The sequence below is a fragment of the Sinocyclocheilus anshuiensis genome, unplaced genomic scaffold, assembly GCF_001515605.1.
Source record: "Sinocyclocheilus anshuiensis isolate Anshui unplaced genomic scaffold, SAMN03320099.WGS_v1.1 scaffold78, whole genome shotgun sequence".
Taxonomy (NCBI): Eukaryota; Metazoa; Chordata; class Actinopteri; order Cypriniformes; family Cyprinidae; genus Sinocyclocheilus; species Sinocyclocheilus anshuiensis.
The window spans coordinates 4,121,129-4,145,231 of record NW_015544250.1 but is presented as its reverse complement, the minus strand read 5'-3'; the positions used below and the strand labels follow the sequence as shown (position 1 = coordinate 4,145,231).

Below are 24,103 nucleotides of genomic sequence, written 5' to 3'. Positions count from 1 at the left end.
ATAATATAATATAATATAATATAATATAATATAATATAATATAATATAATATAATATAATATAATATAATATAATATAATATAATATAATATAATATAATATAATATAATATAATATAATATAATATAATATAATATAATATAATATAATATAATATAATATAATATAATATAATATAATATAATATAATATAATATAATATAATATAATATAATATAATATAATATAATATAATATAATATAATATAATATAATATAATATAATATAATATAATATAATATAATATATGCTTGGTCAAGTTTGCTTCAAGTTAATTTTTATCTTGTAGTATACCAGCTATTTATCATCTTATTCAAACCTAGGTTGGCATCCTATAACACATCTTCACTGTTCACTAAGTCAGGTCAACAAAGACTCCTGTTGTCCCTCATAAAAATAAGCACAAGGGAGCAGGCCAAAGAAATAAATGGGCCTCTAGGAACACGTCATCAAGCAAGAGATGATAAATGTGGGCGATTGAACACAACAGGCGACAAAGCCAAAATTCATTTGGTCAGGTACAGAGCAAGGATGAGAGCTACGTGCCTACAGCTGGACGACACAATCAGCTGCTGTCTGAGAGAAGTGCTAGCTGAAGCGGTTAATGACGCAGAGAAGAACGGGAAATTAGAGGGTAGAGCAAGGACATTTCAGCAGACCCATCACTTTGGAGAGTAATGAGGTCATTAATGTTCTATCACATGGTCACGCACATACGCAAGCACACAAACACACACACACACACACACACACACACACACACACCTAAACCAACCAAGCAAAACATCTTTAATGGCAGCCAATCAGTCACAGCAGATCTTTGACCCTGTATGACTTGACCTTCTGAGTTACAACACTAGTGAACGAAAGGAAATCTGAGGTCATGAGAACACTGAATTAGATGTGTTTGTTCAACATTTGCATTTTACCCAACACAAATGACTCATGTTGACCTTCCAGTACTCCGTAAATGCGTTCCAAAACCTAGTGAGCAGCCTACCTAGACCTAGAGTTTTTAAGGCATCATCAGCAGGCAAGGCATTCTGGATGCAAAGCCTGTTCCAAAAGGTACCAATCATAATTATTCAGTTTTGGCCAAATTCAAAGGCAGCATCGTGTGTGTCCTTCAATGTGAATGTAATCCCAGAATACATTTGTGTCAAAATTTTACCACCATTTTGGATTATAAACAGATTTAATTCAACTTTTTCATTCCCCCTTTGCATTCATTCTGAAACTTTTGCGTTCCCACAAGAAGCTTTGTTTGCTCACAAAAGTTTGAAATATAGTTTCATATCATTTCCATTAAAAGTTTTGTATTTGCTCACAAAAGTTTCTCGGGGGAACGCAAAACTTTTGTAAGAAAGTGCAAAAGTAATGAAATATAGCTTTTCCTCCCATATTAATTACATCACCAGTTTTTGAAACAGAATTCAAAACTTTCTTGGAAGAACACTTTTACATTCTTGTGAGTGAAAGCAAAAGCATTGAATTTTTTTTTTTCCTCTCATCTCAATTTTTTCCATTTTAACCAATAGTTGTGTGGGCTACGTATGGTTTTGCACATTAAAGGGGTCATATGATGCGTTTTCAATTTTTCCTTTCTCTTTGGAGTGTTACAAGCTCTTGGTGTATAAAGAAGATCTGTAAAGTTGCAAAGACTAAAGTCTCAAATCCAAAGAGATATTCTTTATAAAAGTTAAGAGTCAGCCACACCTACCTAAAATGGCTCGTTCTAACACGCCCCAACATACCTACGTCGCTCTGTGGGAAGATTTGCATAACGCCGCCCAAATGTTCACGCAAAGAAAGAAGGCATAACTTTTATTCTCGCTGTAGTTTTGTTGTTTCCACTGCCTTGTCGTAAAGACGCTGTGTGCTTAGTTGTGAAAACGAAACTACTTTGTTTGGTCTTCCAAAAGAGGACGATATCTGCTTCATCATGCCTGGAGCTGATCCGTGCTGGTCGATGAGGAAATACTACAACTTAGCGCTGTCGATCGCCGGATTGACTTTTAACCGTGGACGAAGTGGAGTCCAGCCCGGAGTTGTCACATGTCCTTCCGGACGCTCCTTCGTCGAAATTGCCGGCCGCGCCGTTCTCAAGCCCGCGCCTCTGCTCACTCTAACCCTCCCGCCATTCCTCACGCTAGCCCCCGGCCTCTGCTCACTGTAGGCCGCCGCCGCTCACTCTAACCCTCCGGCCGTTCCTCACTCTAGCCGCCGGCCTCTGCTCACTGTAGGCCGCCGTGTGACGCCGTTTCGTTGTAAAAGCGAAACTACTTTGTTTGGCCTTCCGCATAAACACATTTCATTACACCAAATACACCAAATACTGTTCTTTTTAGCAGCATCATATGACCCCTTTAAGAGTTTCCCCCTTAGCTGAAAAGACCCACTTAAACCAACCTAGGCTGGTTTGCTGGTCTTAGCTGCTTTAAGACGGTCTCTCAGCATGGCCGAGTTGGTGTTAACTGGCCGGCCAGCTGGTCTTTCAGTCTGACCATCTGAAAAGTGTCCAAAACCACTCTAAAACCAGCCAACAGACCAGCCTGACCAAGCTAGTTGACCAGCAAACCAGTTTATGCTAGTTTAAGATGTTTTTAGCAGGGTTTTTCACTTAGCAACATGGTAACCTCAAACTGTATTGGAATCAATGCGTGCTAATTGGGTTATTTGAGATGCTGCCTGTGTAGTTTTCTAAATCACTCACTTATGAGGTTTTATTTAATTTGTCCCTATGTCGGCAGCTCATTAAGTCTCTGAACAGAGCAAATGTTTCGTTGACCTTCTTTGTGCATTTTGACTTCCTTTCATAACCTTTTCCCCCCCTTCACTTTAAAGAAATCTCACCAAATTGGTCAGCTGAGACAGCTCGCCCTTGTGCGCTTCCCTCTTCTCAATGTGGTGTTTTTGTGCCGCATCTCGTAAAGGAGGCTGCTGGGTAGAAGACTGCTGGAGCTACAGAGAGAGAGGGGAAAAGGGAACAGAACATTAAATGGAAACTCACCACCCTTTTGGACATTGTGGACTCTAGACATCATGGTTCAGTCTGTACTGACGCCCTCTGACTCAACACAGACATTCAGCCGTGAGCTCAACGGGAGGGATACATCATGTGGGACACAAGGGGCATTTTGCAACAGATTTCCGAATTTTACTCAACTTCTCCATTGTGCAGAGCAATACAATCCTCAAAACCAAGAAACACACCCTAAACGGCATGAGAACCTGAACAAACAACCACTTGGGGGAGAAATTCTGCACAATCCCAGATGTAACAGCAGTTTTGTATTACGAATCATCCAGATTTGGTGAGGCTGTCCATCAGATGGCCCAAAAGAGAGAGACAGAGGTATACAAACCACTATAACTTATAGAATAATCATTAGATTTTATAAGATTCATTATTCTTTTATAACACATGACCCACACTTTTTTCATATCATTTGTATAACCCTAGAGTGAGACAGAGAAAGATGCTGTAGAGGGGTCTTTCAAAAAGAGCTCTGATTGAGCTGATGGCTGTGTTTATATAGACAGCAGTGGGATGTGAAGCATGAAGGGAAGCAGAGTGAGATGAGAGGATCAAAGGCTGGTTTAAGGCCCTTGGGTGGGGCTGTATGAGTGACAGGCTGGGCTCTAAGAAAGGACATATTAGGTAATATGGATGGATGGGTGGTGTGTGCATGTGTTGGGCATATGTATTTGACTGTACGGGACAAACTGGGTGTTACTGACAGTGCATGTCCCTTAAGTTTAAATTTAGCTTGTCATCAACAAGCTCTGCTGCTTTTAAGAGTTCATGATGTTCTGATAGACATCTGTTCTCTCCTCACATGACTGCGTGTGACTCTCCCATCTCTAATGTCTTTACAGCAGAAATTACAAGAGTTTCACATCCCTATAAGAATACATTTCAAATGACCTATCAAGAATATGTCCTGGTCATATTTCAGCTATACGTTTTTAATGAAGAACACTAAGCATATTTTAATTCAATCAAGGCTTTTTACATGATGTTATTTTCATTACAACTAGGCACATTTTCTCTTCAAATTGTCATTATTACAATGTGCTCAGACATTTTAATGTAATTGTCATTATTCTCAATTATATATTTAAAATATTGGGAATGGTATATATATATATATATATATATATATATATATATACACACACACACACACATATATATTTATATATATAAGCAAAAACAAATACTACCATGGTATATAAATACTTACAAAATAGGATAGATAGATAGATAGATAGACAGATACATTAATAATAACTTTTTATTTTAGATATTATTATGATATTTATATAGTATTATACATTATATCAAATTAAAGTAAAATCTTTAATAGATTTTACTTTAGATAAAATAGATAAAAGTTTTCTTCCTGCTTTCTTCCTTTTTTTTCATTATGGGTGAAATATGACCCAGGCAAGTTCACCCATAAACGGTGCTTTAAAAGAAAAGCCTGACAGATCAAAGTCGTGAACATAATGACAGAAAGCACCCAAGTCTTAATTGTTTTGTCAGTTCGTACCCTGATTAAATCTCTGCCCTGCAGTTAACCTACAGCTTCTTACCTTGAGGTTCTGGGGGTTGACTATGTTGTGGGTGGTGCAGTTAACAGGGCCCTCCGTCGTGACCTCCAGCGGGTAAATGAACCTGTTACTTTGAAGCCTCATGGGGCATTTGAGCTGCAGTAGAGTGTGACTGATGCGGCTCGGCCCGTTGTTCACCAACTGAGAAAGAGAAACAGACAGAGAAAGAGAGATATTAGTCAAGTGTATGTTATGTCATAATCCTCTCAACCACTTCAGTTTAAAAACAAGGCTGCTGCTTTGTCATTTTCACGATTACATCATATGCCATCACAACCACAAGATTAAGTTGTGCTGCTAAAGCAACTCCACAGGTGTTTCTGTACTTTCTGGTCATCATAAAAGGATGGCTTGATGCCTTTCAGCTTGGTGCTATTTCAGAACCTCTGTGTAGCTTTTGGAGATTCTCCATGACAACCTCTCCATGTGCAAGATTTGCGTGACTCATCAGCAAAACCCTAACAGAAAGTATGTGTCATATAAAGAAACCAAACTGCAAGCAGCAATTAGCGGAACTGACCGACATGAAATGGAATTAGTGACTTCTGTGTTCATTTCATTTCATTTCATAAAATTTTAATTAAATTAAAAAGATCTCTGATTGTACAATCACAAATTGCATACAAACACGTTTTCAATGAAGAAACAACTTTTGACTGTCTATGGTGTTGCATTGACAGTCTTTTGTATTTATATACATTTTATTTTTGCTTGTAAAAAGATTAAGAATGAATGAATGAATGAATGAATGAATGAATGAATGACCTCCTCTCTGACTTCAAGTCCAACTGAACAACTCAGACAAGGTCTTTACCTCGTAAGTGTGCTGGACGGAGGGTCCGACATCCTGTTCAACCATCACATTCTTGGTCAACTTCCAGTTCGGTGGAGGAAAGAAGACCTTGTCTGGTCGGGAGACACTGTAAAATGAGAGATAAAGAGAGACGGGAAAATGAAAAAGTGAAGGAACCGGGAGAGCTTCCTAGTGAGAGTTCTAGAAGAGCTGTGGTCTTGTGAAGTACTTATAAATAGGTTCTGCATGTGAACTCACCCTTGTAGAATAACATCTGACCGGACCACCACCTCCAACTTGTAGGGAACCACTTCACTCTGGGAGTTATTCTCATTCTTACTGCAGATGGAGAGATTATTAAAGAGCATACTAAAGCCTCTTTAAGGGCATGTGCAACTAACCTAACCATATATTTAAGATGCATGAAATATCAGGGACCATAATATTCTCACTTATAATTAAAAATGTATATGATGGCCAATATGAAATACATATTTAAATAAATAAATCATTCAATTTTGTATAGGCAATCATATATTTTTTTTTAATATCAATAAAAAAAGTTTATTTCTTTATATAAGATTTCCTTTTTATATATTTCTTTATACATTTCTTATTTATAAATAAGAAAAAATAATCCCAATTCAAACAATGATATGTTTTCTATGCAAAAGTACTAAACAGTAATTTATGTTTGCTACAGTATAGTTTAATTGTCTATAGATAGTGTGAATGTTTATTTTTAAAGACACTTAGGTAAAACACCATAAAACAAAACAAAACAAAACAAAACAAAAACACATTAAAGCTGTGTGCACTGGTTTCAAGTTTCATACCTACATATCTGAAGGTCAAACTGCACAAATTTGTGTGTGTCCTTGAGACGTGGTACTGTGAATCGCAGTCCAGCCCATAACTGAAAATATAACAAAATAATTTATTTTAAATAATTCCAAACTCACTTCCTAGAAATACATATACATGCATATTTCATTAATTCATTTAAACACCCCAAAAATGACAGATATACAAGCAATTTCTCATAAAGGAGCCAACAATATTAGCAATGCCACAATACTGAAAATTCAGCTTTCCAAGAATTACACCAGAGAATTCTCTACAACACACAAATTCCCCATAATGCACTGCCATAGCAACGGAATGGATGTTGAAGTTGGTGGAATGTTCCTTTCCTGCATTCCATCCAAAAAACAAAAGTGGAAACACTAAAATGTATCCTCTCTCATTCATCTCAGTGATGTCATGTTTAGGTGTACTGACAAAAGCACTCCACTTAGTTAAAGCCCTAAAATGCTAAAGTCACCTACCCAACCCCAGGCTGCATGGGAGTTCCAGCCTCCCTTTTATATTTGTGGTTTTATGCTCCCACCGCATGCACACAAACTCTAGCAATAAGACCCCATACGAGCAGCTCTCATTTTCCCTCAACTCAGTGTGTGAGAGTTCGGGTGTCCATGCACGTGTGCGTGGTTGTGACTTCTGAATTTCTCATTGCATGAGATACAATTACACATACAGGCCAAGTTGTTACGAGGAACCTCTTTGGTGGTCCTGGAATCCAAAAATAATGAGCTAAAATAGCGTTAATAATAAAATTGCTGAATAAAACACCCAGATAACCTGCCCTGAACTAATGAGAGCAGCGTTGCATCGACTAAAAAAAGAAACAGGGTCTGGAAAGACATAGACAGGGAACAGTTTGAACAGTCACCCAATTATACTCCATCTCTGCAGACACATTAAAAAGCCACAGGTCCCTCCACCTTCACACAGTGGCATTTTGGAGAGGGGAACTCCACTCTCTAAAGGGGTACAGCCAAAATGACTGTCACTTCCTGCATCACTGGTGGGGACTTCCTGCTTGATCCAAAACAGCCCTCAACAAACCCACCAGACAGCACTATGAGCCAACTAACATTTTTCCAGGCGTTTGTGAATACTGGAAAAGGATAACTGGATAATTATAAATTGTTTTATAGAGACCGCACACACAAAAAGCAATTTCTAGTCGATGAAAAATGTAAGAGTTGAACAAAACTATAACTACATATACTATAACAGTAGATCAACAGATGTATAGATCGGCAGATAAAGATTCAATATAGAAATGTACTTTCCATGACTTCACAAGATTCTACTCATTTCCATGACTCTTCAAATCATAATTTTTTTAATTCTCAGACATGCTAGAAAAGCAGTAAGATTCAACTGCACTTGATAAAAGTGTGTGTGGAGAGTGTTAGGTGCTTACGCTGGTGCCTGATTTCATGGGGTTCCCCAGGTCACAGCTGAGGTAGCGGGTCTGATTTTCCGTCTCATAACTGCAGGTCAGTTGGGCCAGGCTCTGTCCAGAGAAACAGAGAAAAAGACCAGTACATTTCGGGAAACACGCACACAGAATGATAACTCATACCCCCTGACTCATGTCTTGACCTGCTTAGACCGGTTGTGGTACTTTTGCTGAATGTTACATTTTTTATTTAAATTATCCTTACACGGCGTTACGTTTCAAAATAAGCAATTCATTAAAACAGGAGTTAATCCTTTGTGATTCCCAAGATCCTCTTGCAAGGGACCTTCTTCTTAAAATATAAAGTATTCTATATATTTTCATATATAAAGACCAATTTATATTGTATAAGGAAAAGATATTATAAAGACACGTTGTTTACAAAGTCAAATAATTGGTTTCTACATTGTCATTGTACTAAAGCAAAAATACTTGTATTTATTATGACATTTATTTGAAGCAAAAATATTATTCTAATTGTTTATAGTGATAAAAATAGTTTGTAATTTAGTAAATTGTTATTTTTTTCTTTAAAATTTTCCATGGACCCCAAAACCACTGCATTAAAATGCTGAACGCTGAGGATTTCTCATCACATGTCTCCATTAATAAAAAAACACGCCTTCTCTTGAGTATCAAAGTGACAGAACAAAGGTCTTTCTCAGCTGAAATGCTGAACACATGTAGGAGTTAATGGACGGGGTCTGGCACACGTCCGTGTAATAGGCAGCACCTGGAGGGAGGGTCTCCATATCTCACCTCGTTATTGCGGGCTATTCCGCTGTAGTCGGCCTCTGGTGGCAAGACCACATACAGTTCGGCTTCGTACGCTCCACCTCCATCGTTCTTTGCGTTGAAAGTCAGTGTCAGAGAGTTGTCATCGCCCATGTACACTTCCTTCCTGTCCCTGCGGAACCAAAACGTGAACAAAACCTAAAACTCTTCCATTGGTGGCTAATTTACTTTCTACAGGGTCAAGAGCAAATATACAAATTGTACTTTCAGACACAAACACTGTTTAAGTCAATGCATTAACAAACACCACTAACTGGCCATTTAAAACCTGTGTAGTAGTTTTTATGCTAGCTCTAAAGTATTAAGCACACAGGACATTGACTGTATTCTGATCTAGCAGTAAAATATCACTCAGACCTTTCCAACAGGAAGCCCTTCCTCCTGCATTGTACACACATTTCCTATTAAAAACCCCTCATTTCCATTGTAGCTATAAAGTCGAACATGCAACGACAAAGACTGTGAAACATTCCGCAAAGTTCCCTTTTTTCTATTCCCTCGTGTTCCCTCCCCCTTTTCTTTTCTCTCTACATCTCAGACACAATGAGAAATTCCATGAGAGGGCCACACAGACGCTTCCAATTACCGCCTGGCCTCGTAAAGCCATGCTGGGGAAGCGGCATGCACAGAATTCAAACGCTGGCACTCGGCTGGTGAGGGACTCGAACCTATGTGGAAGCCAGTGCTTGCTGCACTTTCATAACAAACCCCTCCAGATGGCACATATGAGGTTGGGGTTCATGTCACAAGGAGGTCATGATTTGCATTCAATGGCTACTCAAAATAAATACCGTGATCTTTACAACAAATGAACACCGGTAAGTTCTAATAATCACTTGGAAATGATTTAATATAAAAGTGAATTTGACTGAAACCTGGACCTGGGAAGCAAATGCTGACAGCTGTACTAAAGAATAGCCATGCTGTCCGAGGCGTCCCTGTAAAGTTGTCTAGATGTATTTTCACATACTCTCCTATAGAATAACGCCTCGAGTGAATTTCCAAGACATACTATTCCCTCTGTTTGTTGGATGACGAGAAAATCCAAAGACTTTGTGGAGACAATTAATGCCCTCCACAGTTTAATAAATATGTGACCTAAGACAAACGCATGGTTTTTGGTAAGGCATATTTTTGCAGTCGAAGTATAACAACAGATACAAACAAATCTGTGTATAAAAGAGAGAGAAAATACTCATAGATTTTACAAATCAACTGCAGGAAAAAGGGGGCCACAGTTTTCCAAACTTATCTGCTTCATCTATGCAGTTTTTTTTCCACAAGCCAAGTCAGCCAATCCCAGCACCTGTTGCATAGCCCTCCTTCCTGTTTTTTTCCTGTGTATCTATGCATGTGTGTGTGTGTGTCACTAATCTCACCTGGGAACACTCTGTCCATATATTCACATATATTAATATGAATCACATATATTTATCCAAATATCTAATCTAAACAGTAGCTGGAATAGCCATTACTCATTTCTCATGCCTAAAATAGTTTTACTTCAAACGTGCCTTTGCTGCAAACTTTGCAACAAGCACACTAAACCCAAGGCTTTTATTTCTTCTTTGCATTCCTTGCTAATCATCTTACCCATGCACAGAGAGTTTCAGGTCAGGGACGCAGATGTTGTCCTCTCCGCAGTCCAATAAAATCTGGGCCTAGAACACAAGCCAGAAAAACATTAAGGTAAGTTACTGAGAGATTATAGTCATCAATTTGCAACATATTTCAGTTTCAGAATGTGACTTATTTGAGTGAAACGGAATTATATGAGAAAAAAAGATGTCCTGGGACCTGATTTTATATTTCAAGGAATTTACTGGATGGTGAGAAGTGGGCATTGCATACCAAAATGAAGCCAGACAGATCTACAGTTATACGCAAATGCAAAGACTTATTTTTTTTCCAGATCTATTAATTTATTTCATAATACATTAAAAATGCAATTTATGACAATAATGTTTTTAATTTCTGAATTAAAATTAATTTTTATAAACTGGTGGGAGGCTTAAATGTATTGAAAAGAAAAGCTTTAGAAATTTGCCATAATCTACAACAATAAATGTTATTTTTTTAGAAAAAAAATTAATTCAGCATAAAATAAATCAATTATAATATTTTTAGAGTAGTTAAATGTATAAATAAACAAACAAAAGGGTAAAAACAGAGGTTAGCCATTCATTTACGAGCAATGTGATCTAAAAAAATAACTTGTCTGAGATTCTCCAGTCATTTTCTTAATCATATGAAGGATACCACCTGCAGGCGACATCGCCCTGATAAGCATACTTTTAGACACACTTCCCAGAACCAGCATCCCAACTAAACATCTCTAGGCACTTTACACAGGAAAACAAATCCAATAAACCTTTACAAACTTACAAATTGCTATGAAATTTCAACCTACTTACACTATGAAACTATTTACAAACTCCTACGAAACAGTTTTTTTCAAAAATCGCTTGGATTTTTGAAAAAGCACCCGTAAGAAATTTGTAAACAACAGACAGCAGCGGCCGGCTGCATTATAAACAGTGCGTTCAGTTAGGTCAAGTATTAGCGCATGACCATGTAATAGTCAGACAATATTGATGCCTAATACACCATCGTACAAAATGAATATAAACATTACCGTTTACACGGGTAAACACTCCTCAGCCTAAAAAAGATTAGTAAACTGCTGAATTAATTCTGTTTTGAAGACCAGATGTGTACAGGCTTCAAAAAATATAGAGCTCACTTGAAGGGATAAACAGCTATGGTTGTACCCATAAGGCTGTTCTATCTGCCACCAACATCCACATCAGAGGCTGCCGACCCTGAACTGCATGCTAGCTGCACGCGACACCACCCAACTCTCACCACACATACAAATATATAAATATATAAATATATATATATCACAAAGCACACACATTAATGAGAGAGTATCCGTATACAATTTATGAAAGAATCTAAAACAAAGAAATGGGGAAAGTGGTGCCGCGGCTAATTGCTACCACCTGATGCCGTATTTCTAACATGTGCGAGGATGACGCAACATGACGATGAGGATAAGAAAATAGAATAGGGAGATTAGAAAGGGCAAAGTGGCTTCCCTGTAATCAGCAGCTGCTGAGCTCTAATTACAACCGATGAGGGCAGCCAGCCCTCATAGCTCTGTATCGGGCTGCTCCGAACCTCCTGAAGAGGGTTGTTTGGGATCACTGGAGCAACCAAACAATTAGAAGCCCAAGCAGTGATAAAAGAGAGGGTCACATGTGCATATGTCCAAGTTGATCCACAGCCAAAACCACCATAAAGTGTTTACGGAAGTGTCAAGGTCTGAAAACAGCATAATTGGGTCAACAAATGGGAGGGCGTCAGGGGGGTCACTCACAACATTTATCAAAGGAGCTCCAAAACATCTCAATCTAAAGGCGAAATGAATACAGAGCCTCACATCTATAGTCCCTTGAAAGTAAAGACCACATATAAGATTATTCATTTATTCCACTAATTCTTAAAAAAAGAAAGGTCTTTGAAGTTTGACAATCTATTATTTTTTTATTAGGAAAATAATTGAAATAATAATACAATTATTTTTCATTATTGTTATAATTTGCCTTAAATATTGTGTATATTTATGTAATATTTGTACTTATATTAAATATATTGTGTATTATATAAAATATATTGTGTTGCTGTTGTTGTTATTATTACTATTATTATTATTATTATTATATGACTTACTCGAACACATTTATATATTTATATAATATTTATATGATAGTATATAATTACATGTTTAGATAATATAAAAAAATATAAAAACATTGTTAATAATAATTATTTTATTTTTATTTAATTATTCTAAGAAAATTGTTTATATATCTATACTCTAGTTACTTTAATAATAATAATAATAATTTATTATTATTATTATTACGTTTTTGTTATTTAAAACAGTATGTTTTTTAAACAATATAAAACCAATGTGAACACAAAAAGTACATTTCTAAAAACTTGGCACGTGTTTTTTTTTTTATTAGACTTTTAAATGATTTTCTCTTCCTTTATAAAGAACACTCATTTATCATGAATAAAAGGGCTTCCACTTAGTTTTTTGGCTTGAATAAGTGAAAGTTTAGAAGATCGTTCCATCTGCAATGTTTCCAAGACCTCTGATTAGAATGATTCTGCATATGGTCAGTGCGGCCCATGTGTTCGGCACGGTCTCAGTAACTACTGAGAGAAAACTACCACCCAAAAAGTTCAAGCTAAACAGACGGCATATATCCCGTGAGAACCTGCCCAGAAAAAAAAAAACAGAAATCTATTAACCCTCTATACCCACAAACACCTCTACAGTGGAGTTTCCATAAAGCCCAGAAAGCTACTCCTGGTGGGACAGTGAAAAGTTCTCTGCCGTACACGCTACACATTTCCTTCATCTCTCAAATGGCTTTCCAGACAATTTGGAGAACATCCCAGATGTATGTTTTGAAAATCTCTTCATAAAGCAGGAGAAGAACCTACCGCTCCATGCAAAGCTCAGTTTGTTCAAATAAAGCATTGTGGGATATCTGCAGCATTAGATGTATGTACTTTCTGTTCGATGAGCTCTGCTGTTTGGTAGTTGAGGATGGGCCGCAGACCGTATCTGTCTGCCGCGGCTTGAGGGTTCAGGCTGAAGTTGAGCGCAACGAAGATAGGTGACAGCTTATCCCTGAAGTCCTTCTCATCCTACACTCCAACAGAGAGGAAAACAGAGTGGGAGTTTGTGAGAAAGGTCAGAAAGCAGGACGAAACGATACTCTTAATCCCTTGCTGCATTTTTGGCTTCTATTGCCACACTTATCTTACTTATCTTCACTTTTAACACTTGCGAGGAAATGGAAAACTAACTCACTGAAATGATGCAGGTCATTTTTCCACTCAATGTTTCCATTGGTTAGCCCCACATACTCTTAATTCTCATTGGCTCACAATCCCCTTCCTCATAAAACGCACACTGAACAATGAATATCTTCTGAATGCCACATTAAGACATAACCCTACACCATTTCATATCCAACTTTTATACACTGTATATACTATTTAGCAGAGGTGGGACCAAGTTATTATTTTGCAAGTCACATGAAAGCCCTAATTCTTTGCATTGTAGTCCGAAGTCAAGTCATTGCTGTCAAAGTCGAGTCGCAAGTCATCAGATATGAAACTCAAGTCCAAGTCATACGACTCAAGTCCACAACACCCTGCTATTTAGTGCACCATTAATGTCCCGCTTTACAAAGTTTTGTAGGTAAACTGGGGTCAAACTCACCTGCAAGTAGATCTTGGTGTCACTGCAGACTCTGGCTCCATTTGGCACAGTCAAAACTAACTCACTGAAATGATGCAGGTCATTTTTCCACTCAATGTTTCCATTGGTTAGCCCCACATACTCTTAATTCTCATTGGCTCACAATCCCCTTCCTCATAAAACGCACACTGAACAATGAATATCTTCTGAATGCCACATTAAGACATAACCCTACACCATTTCATATCCAACTTTTATACACTGTATATACTATTTAGCAGAGGTGGGACCAAGTTATTATTTTGCAAGTCACATGAAAGCCCTAATTCTTTGCATTGTAGTCCGAAGTCAAGTCATTGCTGTCAAAGTCGAGTCGCAAGTCATCAGATATGAAACTCAAGTCCAAGTCATACGACTCAAGTCCACAACACCCTGCTATTTAGTGCACCATTAATGTCCCGCTTTACAAAGTTTTGTAGGTAAACTGGGGTCAAACTCACCTGCAAGTAGATCTTGGTGTCACTGCAGACTCTGGCTCCATTTGGCACAGTCAGAGTCCTCTGCAGAGCGGGAAGCTGGGTGTCTAAAAACAGAGCTCTCTGTGCGGCCCCTTTCTGCTGCTGCTTCAGACGGTCCAGCTGAACTTCAACGTTAAACTCTACAGCACACACCCATTATCAGATATATTTAGAAATGTTTCGGACACAATGCCTTCATGTTGGCTCTGGCATACAGGTGCAGGACGAAGCCAAGCTGACACAGCACTAAATCTCAAAGCCTATTGGGCAGATCAGAACTATGTGAAGACTTCTTCCAAACATTTAGTTTTTATTATTATCAAACAGCTGAAGAGAATGACTATAAGAAAAGCCATAACGCTTTTGATGGAAAGGCGTGAGGGCATGAAGGAATTTGCATGCCGTTCAGATGTATGTTGTGCACCTGTGCTCAGTTATCGGAGCGTGTGCAGTAGGTGTTATTCTTTGCACATAGTCGAGGTCTCTAAATGCAGGGCATGTGTTGGTATCATTAGCCCAGGGGGGAATAGAGGGAACTCATTACTGAATAAATACATTGAAAAGGTTATGTATGGACAAAGAAAGGCTTATGGATGGAATGGGAAACATGAAGGCTCTGTTAGAAGCCAAAAAACATTTATTTTAGGTGGTGAGGGAAATTAAGTAAAAATAAGTCCTAGAATAACTGTTCGCCACATTGTGCAGGAGATTGTTAGGGCATGACTAGTGTTCTGGATGGTTGCTTATTTAAAAAGGAATACTATTTTAGAGGACTTTGGATCAATAGGTGGGTAAACAAGAGCAGATGTGGCTTACCGAGATGATTTGGTAGGTGCTTCCCATTGGCTGAGAGGCAAAAGCTCAGGTTGACACTGTAAGAGGCAGAGCAGACAAATGATGAGAGATGAAGTGGATTTATTACAATGACGCATTAAAAACACATTGGTTGCATCTCTTTGGCTATGAAATATTTGCTATTATTGTTTCCTCAGGCTATAACGCTTGACAGCTTGAAGGAAGGATGACTCCAGTATAATGGATCACGCAACACAGTTATGGATTATGTCTGTGCTGGAAACTGATGTAATGTGCACTACTGTTCAAAAGTTTCTGAAAGACGTCTCTTACGTTCACCAAGGCTGCATTTCTTTGATCAAAAATATAGTAAAAATAGCAACATTATGGAATATTATACCAATTTTGAAATGTAATCTCCAGCCATTACTACACTCTTCAGTGTCACATGATCCTTCAGAAATCCTTCTAATATGCTGATTTGGTACTTAAGAAACATTTCTTCTTATTATGTTGAAAATGGTTGTTCTGCTTAATATTTTGTGGAAAATAAATGAGGGTCCAACTAAAGGAAGCAAGAAAAAAGTGCTGATCAAGAATATTTGAAAAGTTTGAAAGACAGTGTAAAAGAAAGAATGAAAACATTTTAGAAAAGGTGAAAAGTTTCCCAAAAAGATGAAAAAGTAACAAAAGAAAAGGAAGTATTCAAAACATAAAAAAGAAACAAGATACAGAAGAGGAAGAGTGAAAGAAAAAAAAAAAAGAAAAATCGCAATCCAGGCTACTTTTGACCTGTGCAATAAACACAGTGTGTTCCCATGTGTGTGTGTAAGCCTCAGTATTCATCTGTGTGTGTGTGTGCTCACATGCATGTGCAGCTCAGTGCGTCCTGATGTTTCCCAGCTGTGTTCCACCACTAAACAATATCTCATTCAAAGCCACTGCTAAACCCCTTTCTCTCTCTCTCACTCAAGCCTCTGTGTCTAGGCAACGACTTGTAATCAATGCGTATACAAACTTTCCCTGTAAAAAAGAGAACAGGCGGAGACACAGACATTTCGCGTCAGAGAGAGACCAGTCCAGCAGAGTTTCCTTTCCCTCCACAGATGCATATTTCAATAATGCACATCATGGAGGTGGGAAAAGGGCATTTCCTGCTTTTCGCCACCTTCTTGGCTCACTCTCAACCAGCATAGCATGTCCAAACCATTGGGCAAAGTCTTCACTGACAGCATAACTACACCCTTCCATATGTCCAGCCTGACATACAAAGCCTGACTGTGGATGTAATGAAGTAAGCTTAATTTACTAAATTAGATTTTTAAAATTCCTACTTAAGTGTACTTCATTGCCGTTAAATGTGAAAGATCAGGATCTTTTCTCCTATTACTGCATGTTTAGGATTTGGATAAACAGTCTAATAAAATCTATTTACTGCTTTGAACCAGGAATGCAATAAATTCTGGCTGATAGAAGATGGCAGACATACCAGGACACATGCAGGATTTCGTTCCCACGGCTTATGGTGCAAACTTTCTCCTCAGGATTAATCATAGTTGGATTGACAGTCAAGGTGGCACTAGTGTTCACAATAGGACGAGACCTGGAAATGACATAACATCCAAAAGTATTTAGTCTGCTCACCAAGTCTGCATTTAATAGATCAAAACAGTAATATTGTGAAACATTATAGCAATTTTAATTAATTGTTTATTATAATCTTAATATGTTTTAAAATGTAATTAATTCCTGTTATGACAAAGCTGAATTTTCAGCAGCCATTACTCTAGTCTTCATGTCTGTGACTGACCTGTAAAGAACTGCAGCGTCTGCACCAAATGCGCCAACAATAAGATCTGCATGAAAAAAACAAAACAAAACATGGTATCAGACTAGATTTCAACAGTAATGGCGGTGGTTTATGGTAGCTAAAGAGACTAAGTTTTCTCACCTGGGTAGCCATTGTTATCCAGATCTTTGCCTCCACGAAGGGCGTAACCAAAGCTGGCAGGTAGAGCTGACGTTGTGCCAGAGGCCCATTGGCCAGCGATCACCTGAGAGGGCTTTTCCCTGAGTCCTCCAGCATGTCCGTTATAGATGAGCACCAGTCCTTGTTTGTTTTCCCCACCAAACGGACAACTGATGGCTACATCTGTTAAGAGAATATTGTAGAATTAGAGGTGCAATGATATTAAAATTCTGGCCAAAACGAACATTTTTTTACTTTCATGTTATAGGTGATAACCGATAAACGACAGATATTAAAAGTCTAGTATATTATTTTGTCTAAATAAATTAAAAATAAAACTCTATTCTCTATATTATAGCTAAGCTAAACATTCTTAAATTAAAATGCCAAAAGCTAAACTTCCCTTTTAATGACTTGCAATGAGAAGCGTGTTTGTGTTTTGTTGTCCAACAAAAGAGAACACTATAACGTTTTACTCCACAACTGCTTCCTTTTGTTATCTGATGTGGCTTCTTCTCACAGAATGAGGCAAATTGTCTTTGTTTTATCATTCAAAACGTTTATATCTTCTGTTTACTCAGTTACAGCAATGCCTTTGTCCATATTAGGGATTTCCTGAGTCCTTTTCCTTCTGTGATGAACATGTGGAGTTTCCATGCCAGGGCACCCTCTGGCGTCCAGTATGAATGAAACAGACATTAAATGTGTTTATAGCGCTCAATAATGGCCAATCCATCCTATTTTGGGTAATTTTCTTTTTTTTTTTTTTAAGTATCTGTTCAGGCACCGGTACCGTTTTAAAAGTATCGATTTGGCACCGGTATCGGAAAAAACCCAAACGATACCCAACCCTACTTCTTTATAAAGAATCAATGCACACGGGAAGGGCATGCATGAAACGCGATTGGCTCTAAATAAAAATCTTAGAGGATATAACGCCGATAGATCATTACAATAAATGACCCTGAGCGCTCGTGGTGTGAACCGCTCCGTTGTTTTGACGCGCTACTCACTTTATCTAGAAATGGTAAAATGTTGCCTTCGTTGTCTAGCAGTCCGGTTGGAACCAAGCCTGGGTCCCAACCCTGACCTTGGTCTGCCATTTGAATATGCCTGTACTAAAACTTTAACTAAGATTAAAAATAAAAAACTGATTCAAAATATTAGTAAAAACAGTATCACAATGATACCAAAATAACACTGGCGTTAGACAACAGTAAAGGTAAAAGAAAAAATAAGGGAAATTAACATGCACAATTAAATAAAGCCCGATATCTATCAAACAACCAAAACCAATAAAAAAAAATCCGTTATCGGCTGATAACTAATACAATTGTCTGAAGACTGACAGATAAGTGCAAAAATCTGGGCAGATCTCTCACCGTTGTAACCATCTTGGTTGAGGTCTCCGAGAGGGGTAATGGAGCTGCCAAACCGGCCGAACATCTGCGTGCCGGTTAGGTGAGGTAGCTGAGGTGTGAGATCCAGAGGTCCATTCTGCATGTACACGTAGACCCGACCCAACTCCTCCAACCTCCCATCAGAGTCACGAACCATGAACATGGGAGCCCCAACTAGCAGGTCCGTCATCCTGGAGGTGATATGAACCACAAACTTAAATACTGAACAAATTGTTGTGGTACATTCTTGTCTAAACCCTGGTTATGGTTACCTACCCATCATTGTTTATGTCAGTAGCAGCCACTGCATAGCCATAGTAGGAACCCATCTGAAAAATTTAGGAAAATTAAAAACTGTAACGGATCTGAATCAGGTGTAGATACAAGCTTCTCAGTTTTACACTGTACATACAAACAACATGCATAATCTTATGAATGTCACATGGACAGTAACTTTACACCTGAAGGCACTCGTTGACATTTACTCTGTTTGGTTATGGTTTGAGTGCATGAAAAGAGTTCTTTGATGATTCAGATGTGGCTCGCTCTCTAGCCCCCTGAGGTGGGCACACACAAATGCTTTTTGATTGTATTTACTCAGCTGAGGCAATCAGAGCAGTAAAAGGCCTCCAACAATTTCCACTTGCAAAACTGTGGCGCTCGTTTAGGAAAATTGCCCGTAAGCTCTTGCCTCACATAATCTGTCCGTTACTGCTAACCGCAGAGCACTCCAACTTGGTTTAAAGAGACTTGTAAAGGAAATTATTTTTGCTTATGTCATCAGTGTGCAAGGGTTTGAAGAATATCAGAGTAATATCAGTAGTAAGAATGACATAATTTCTGTTAAAATGTCACGTCCTAAAATAGCTGCAGTAAAATATATTATTACACCACAAAAGCCAATAGAACAACTTAGAAACAAGATTTGAAAATATGATTAGTGCATGGCCAAACAAAACTTGTCACCATGATGCTAAGATGCTTTGTGTGCATTCCTATGTTGCTGCTAGGATGTTCTAGGAGGTTGCCAATGTGTTGTACTTGCAATAAAATGAATAGCATCAAACTTACCTGCTCACCAGTTAAGGTCTTCAGCGTATCCAGAGAACCATTGAGAATGGAAACCTGATAAAAAGACAACAGACTAGAGTTTTCATTCCATCAAGTACCATCATAAAAATCTCTGCTTGATTACCAATTCCAAACTAAAAGTCATACTATAGTGGATGTTTAATGGATTTGGTCACATTTAATCCACTGAAAATCTGACTCAACCCGCATCTTGAGTGAAAAGACCTCTGGCTAAATGTGACAGTTTATAGTCTGACTGCTTTCTCTCACCTGTCCATGCAGTCTGACTCCCCTGGGAACTCCAGTCACAAAGTCTGAAAGGAGGTGAGGCAAAAAAAGAGAGGAAAAAGAGAAAGTTTTAGAAGTGGAAACATGGAAATGTGTGAGTTCCTCAAGATCTCTGAGAATTCTGGCGATCAGAGCCACTCCAAGAGCTCTATTTTCAAATTTGTTTAGGTGTAAGGGATTCATAAAGAGGGTATAATCATAACACTTCCATTGAAAGGTTCTACAAACAGCGCATGGATTTAATACATCCGTTTATGGCAATTCTAACAGCAGATAATTCACCGTCACAGTCATTCTATTTCTGTTTTTAATGAGTATAATGAAAATTACATCAAAATAATCTAGTTAAACTGTAACCTAAATGAGCACTATAAATGTCGAGGTTTTATATTTTGGGGTCACAACACTCACCTTCATCATCATCACCACTGAACTCACCCACAGCCACTGAGTAACCTGTTAAACGTATATGAAAACCATGGGTGGTGACCAACAGGAAAAAAAAATCTAAGTATTTTCAACTCGACAGCTAATAAGGGGGATATAGAAAGACATACCCATGTAGTTGTCATCAAATGTGATCTCTTTTTTCTGTTTGGTCTGAATCTGGCCATTCACTGATGTCAAGAAGAATCCTGGGTAATAGGCCTTGACTATTTCTTGTTTAACCGCAGTGATTACTTGGCCTAGAGATGGTAAGGAGAAAATGACCTTTTAATTGCATTTGGATTGAACTAAATGTCACTGTTGATGCATATAATAAATGCAAATATCCACATTTGGAAATCTAGAAATCTTTGGAACTCTAGTCAAGTGACGAAACATCTATGTTTATGAAAGGTACACACACTACTGTTCAAAAGTATGTAAGATTTTTTTGAAAGTGGTCAACTGTGGTCAACTGAAATCTTATTCTCATCAAGGCTACATTTACACAAATACCATAAAAAACAGCAATATTATGAAATACTATCAAAATTTAAAATAATTTTCTGTTTTAATATATTTTAAAATGTAATTTATTCCTATGTAGGCAAAGCTGAATTTTCAGCAAACATACTTCAGTCTTTAGTACCACACAATCCTTCAGAAATCATTATATTCTTATTATTGTCAATGCTGAAAACAGTTGTGCTACTTAATATTTTTGTGGAAACCATGATGCATTTTTTTTCCCAGGATTCTTTGGTGAATAAGTTTAAAAGAACAACATATATACACAGTCTTTAATAGAAATTATGTTTTGTAACATTACATACTGTATGCCTCTCACTTTTGATCAATTTAATGCATCGTTGCTGAATAAAAGTTTTTTTTTTTTACTTTTTAACAGTAATGAGCTCTTAAAGACTCTATTCTACTCCATTCTAAAACTAGTGTTTTTATTTTGAAAGCCAAACCTTGCCAGAAGTAACTGCCAGGTCCTCCAAGCACCACCTTTCCTTCCTGTAACATAGCAACAGTATCTAGGTGAGATCAGAAGGAAACAGCAGATAAGCAAAGCTTTGTGTTCTATTCAGTTCCAATATCATCTCACCTGTGTAAAATCAGCACTGAATCCACCTTGACAGTAGCCTTGTCCTTTTCTTTCATGGAATTCTGCAATGGATGGTAAGTTATGTTACTGGGACTTTAAAACAACTCAAATTAAACAAAATCATCAGTGACTGCAAGCCTACCTGTGCGGCACGGAGCATATTCCACAAACTTGGTGAAGTTTTTGACGGACAGAAAACATGAGCCGGTAGTATCAGCACGAGGTGTGTCCTCCTTGGCTCTCCATGAGTAGAGGGGGGCGCAAGCCTATGGAAAGGATAATGCACGAAGTTAAAGGTCACCTCCATGCTAGCAGAGTACAAAGAACACCCTGATGATAAAGCAACCATGATGATAAATTAAAGTCACAGTTTGATAATCCACAAGGGACATCACCTAGACTTTTGATATTACAGATCAAGCATTATCCACAAGCCAAAAGAGTCAAAGTTCAAATTGAGAAGGAATACAAAGGAATGAACGAATGAATAGACAAATAAAAACAAATGAATAGAGCTGGATCTGATTATTCATAATTTGAGACTTACACAGATAATTTAAGAACATGAACTTAGAATTGAGTCACCAACCACACTTTGTGTCCAAGCACAAATGTTCAAGAGGATATAATGGTTTGTCATGATTTGAAGGACGGTTTATGTCTGATTATTATACTGACTATTATCCACACAGCCTAAAATAGGAGTAAGAAGATCTTACCAGCACACTATCTTCATGCACTCGTACTGTTGCTCCAAACCACTGATGGGATTTGAACTCTCCCTGATGCACTGAATCATTCAGGGTTACATTTAGATCTCCTATAAAAAAAAAATAAAAAATAAAACAAATAAATAAAAAAAAATTTAAACATCATTGTGCTAGAATGTAAAGCCTAAAAAATAAAATAATGACAGACAGACAGACAGACAGATAGACAGATAGACAGATAGATAGATAGATCGATAGATAGATATTTGTAATAATGTTTTATCAACTTATAAACATCTCCTTTTAAACATTTTTCAAAGTCGTGTGGACAGAGTAAAAAAATTTACAATAAATATCAGTGCATTTCACAACCAAAATCACATCATGCCCAACATTATTTCCGAGTGAATATTCTGTTGCACTCAGAAATGTCACATCACATTAGTCAAATGTGATTTTAAGCACATTTAGACCCCTAATAAAATGAAAAAACCAAGGTGGAAAAAAGAACAGACTGTACAATGCAGGCTCAGGTGTCCACTGAGGTTAAAGGTCATATCATGAAGTGCCGGCACAAGAAGGGGAAAAACAGATGGTCACATATGGGCTGAAACTGGATTCATAATCAAAACAAAGGACAACATGCTGGCCAATGAGAGAGGCTGGGAATCAACAAATAGACCACCAGACCAAAACCATCAGAGATCAGGTTCAACTGCCAGAGAAGTCACTAGGCCAGAAAATTCTAAATGAATCGCCCGAAAGTCTCCAAAATGCTCCGTTCCCCTTTCTGACTGCCAAACTGAACTTTGCCACAGACATTTCTCCAGTTGAACCATAATTACAAGCATGATGCAACAGGGTTCTGTGGTGTGATGGAGGGGAAGGGGGGAAGAGAGACTGAGGAAGAGGAGAAATGTGTGAAAGGTAAAACTGGCGGTAACACAATTCTCAGCTGGCTCTAAGAGGGCCTGGTCTCATTCGGAATGAAGAAACTGTGCCAGGGAGCCTCATCCAAACAAAACAGGAGCTCAAGTTATGTGGGTTAATATTACAAAAACTGTCAAGAAATGTCTGGATCATACTGTAGCCCCAAATCAAAAGAAGAAGAATAGGAAATTATATTTTGCATAAAAGAAAACCAAGTCTACAATTAAATCAGCCAAAATATTAAGCACCAATATTAAAAAATATATAATTTTTTTGTAATGCAAAAAAAATTATTCATAATTAGGATTATTTATAATTATTAAAATTATAGTTATTAAAATCAAAATTAAAAATTTAAATGACCAAATGTAAAATACAACTTTAAACATGGCAGTATTAAAAAGAAAATAAAGAAGAAAATGAATGAATGGGGAATATATATATATTTTTTTTTTATTTTTTTTTTATTATTTTTACATAGCTTTTTTACATTGAAAATAAAAATATTTAATGTCACAGTAATGTAAATTGTATGCATAATTGTCATAATATAATACATAATACATAATTATGGACATAATACATAATTGTCATAATACAAAAAAAATAGCGGTCTTGACATAGGCCATGTCAAATCTTTATGCAACATTTTCGATTTTAGGGTGAAATATAACCCTAACATTTCTTTGTGTGATTCTGTCTAAAAAGACTGTCTCATTCTGAATGAGGAAACAGGAACCTTCATCCAAGCAAAACAGGAGTTCAAGCTACCTGTCAGATACACTCCTACTGATACAAACACACACTCTCTCTTGCTCTCCGTCTTCAGCTCACAGCACCCTTCACCTTCCTCTTCCCTTTCTGAAAGTCTGTCATCCCTTTCTAGGAATTCCACTTCATTAGTTTCTCCATTTAAGTCACCATCTCCCACTCATTCCTTTACTATCTTGTATGGTTTCTTTATCTCCCTCTACTTGTCATCTCTGTATACTTGTCCTATTCTTTTCCAAACCACCCCTTAACACAGACAGACACACACGCC

The 24,103-nt window shown here is 37.6% G+C and overlaps 1 protein-coding gene across 1 annotated transcript in view; it reads right to left on the bottom strand.

The window, feature by feature from the left end:
* LOC107697976 (integrin alpha-5-like) overlaps nucleotides 1–24,103 on the bottom strand; it is a 53,435-nt gene that overhangs the window by 7,930 nt on the left and 21,402 nt on the right. Inside the window, exons 3-26 of the mRNA XM_016498880.1 lie at nucleotides 22,141–22,241; nucleotides 21,564–21,687; nucleotides 21,422–21,483; nucleotides 21,285–21,330; nucleotides 20,442–20,570; nucleotides 20,296–20,340; nucleotides 19,867–19,910; nucleotides 19,597–19,650; nucleotides 18,802–18,854; nucleotides 18,508–18,716; nucleotides 17,108–17,308; nucleotides 16,967–17,012; nucleotides 16,646–16,759; nucleotides 15,178–15,233; nucleotides 14,344–14,501; nucleotides 13,147–13,284; nucleotides 10,150–10,217; nucleotides 8,521–8,668; nucleotides 7,723–7,815; nucleotides 6,287–6,366; nucleotides 5,709–5,789; nucleotides 5,472–5,577; nucleotides 4,640–4,798; nucleotides 2,894–3,001 (exon numbers count right to left, since the gene is read on the bottom strand). Coding sequence (XP_016354366.1) covers nucleotides 2,894–3,001; nucleotides 4,640–4,798; nucleotides 5,472–5,577; nucleotides 5,709–5,789; nucleotides 6,287–6,366; nucleotides 7,723–7,815; nucleotides 8,521–8,668; nucleotides 10,150–10,217; nucleotides 13,147–13,284; nucleotides 14,344–14,501; nucleotides 15,178–15,233; nucleotides 16,646–16,759; nucleotides 16,967–17,012; nucleotides 17,108–17,308; nucleotides 18,508–18,716; nucleotides 18,802–18,854; nucleotides 19,597–19,650; nucleotides 19,867–19,910; nucleotides 20,296–20,340; nucleotides 20,442–20,570; nucleotides 21,285–21,330; nucleotides 21,422–21,483; nucleotides 21,564–21,687; nucleotides 22,141–22,241 — 2,423 coding nt within the window. The remainder of the gene's footprint in view (nucleotides 1–2,893; nucleotides 3,002–4,639; nucleotides 4,799–5,471; nucleotides 5,578–5,708; nucleotides 5,790–6,286; nucleotides 6,367–7,722; nucleotides 7,816–8,520; nucleotides 8,669–10,149; nucleotides 10,218–13,146; nucleotides 13,285–14,343; nucleotides 14,502–15,177; nucleotides 15,234–16,645; nucleotides 16,760–16,966; nucleotides 17,013–17,107; nucleotides 17,309–18,507; nucleotides 18,717–18,801; nucleotides 18,855–19,596; nucleotides 19,651–19,866; nucleotides 19,911–20,295; nucleotides 20,341–20,441; nucleotides 20,571–21,284; nucleotides 21,331–21,421; nucleotides 21,484–21,563; nucleotides 21,688–22,140; nucleotides 22,242–24,103) is intronic.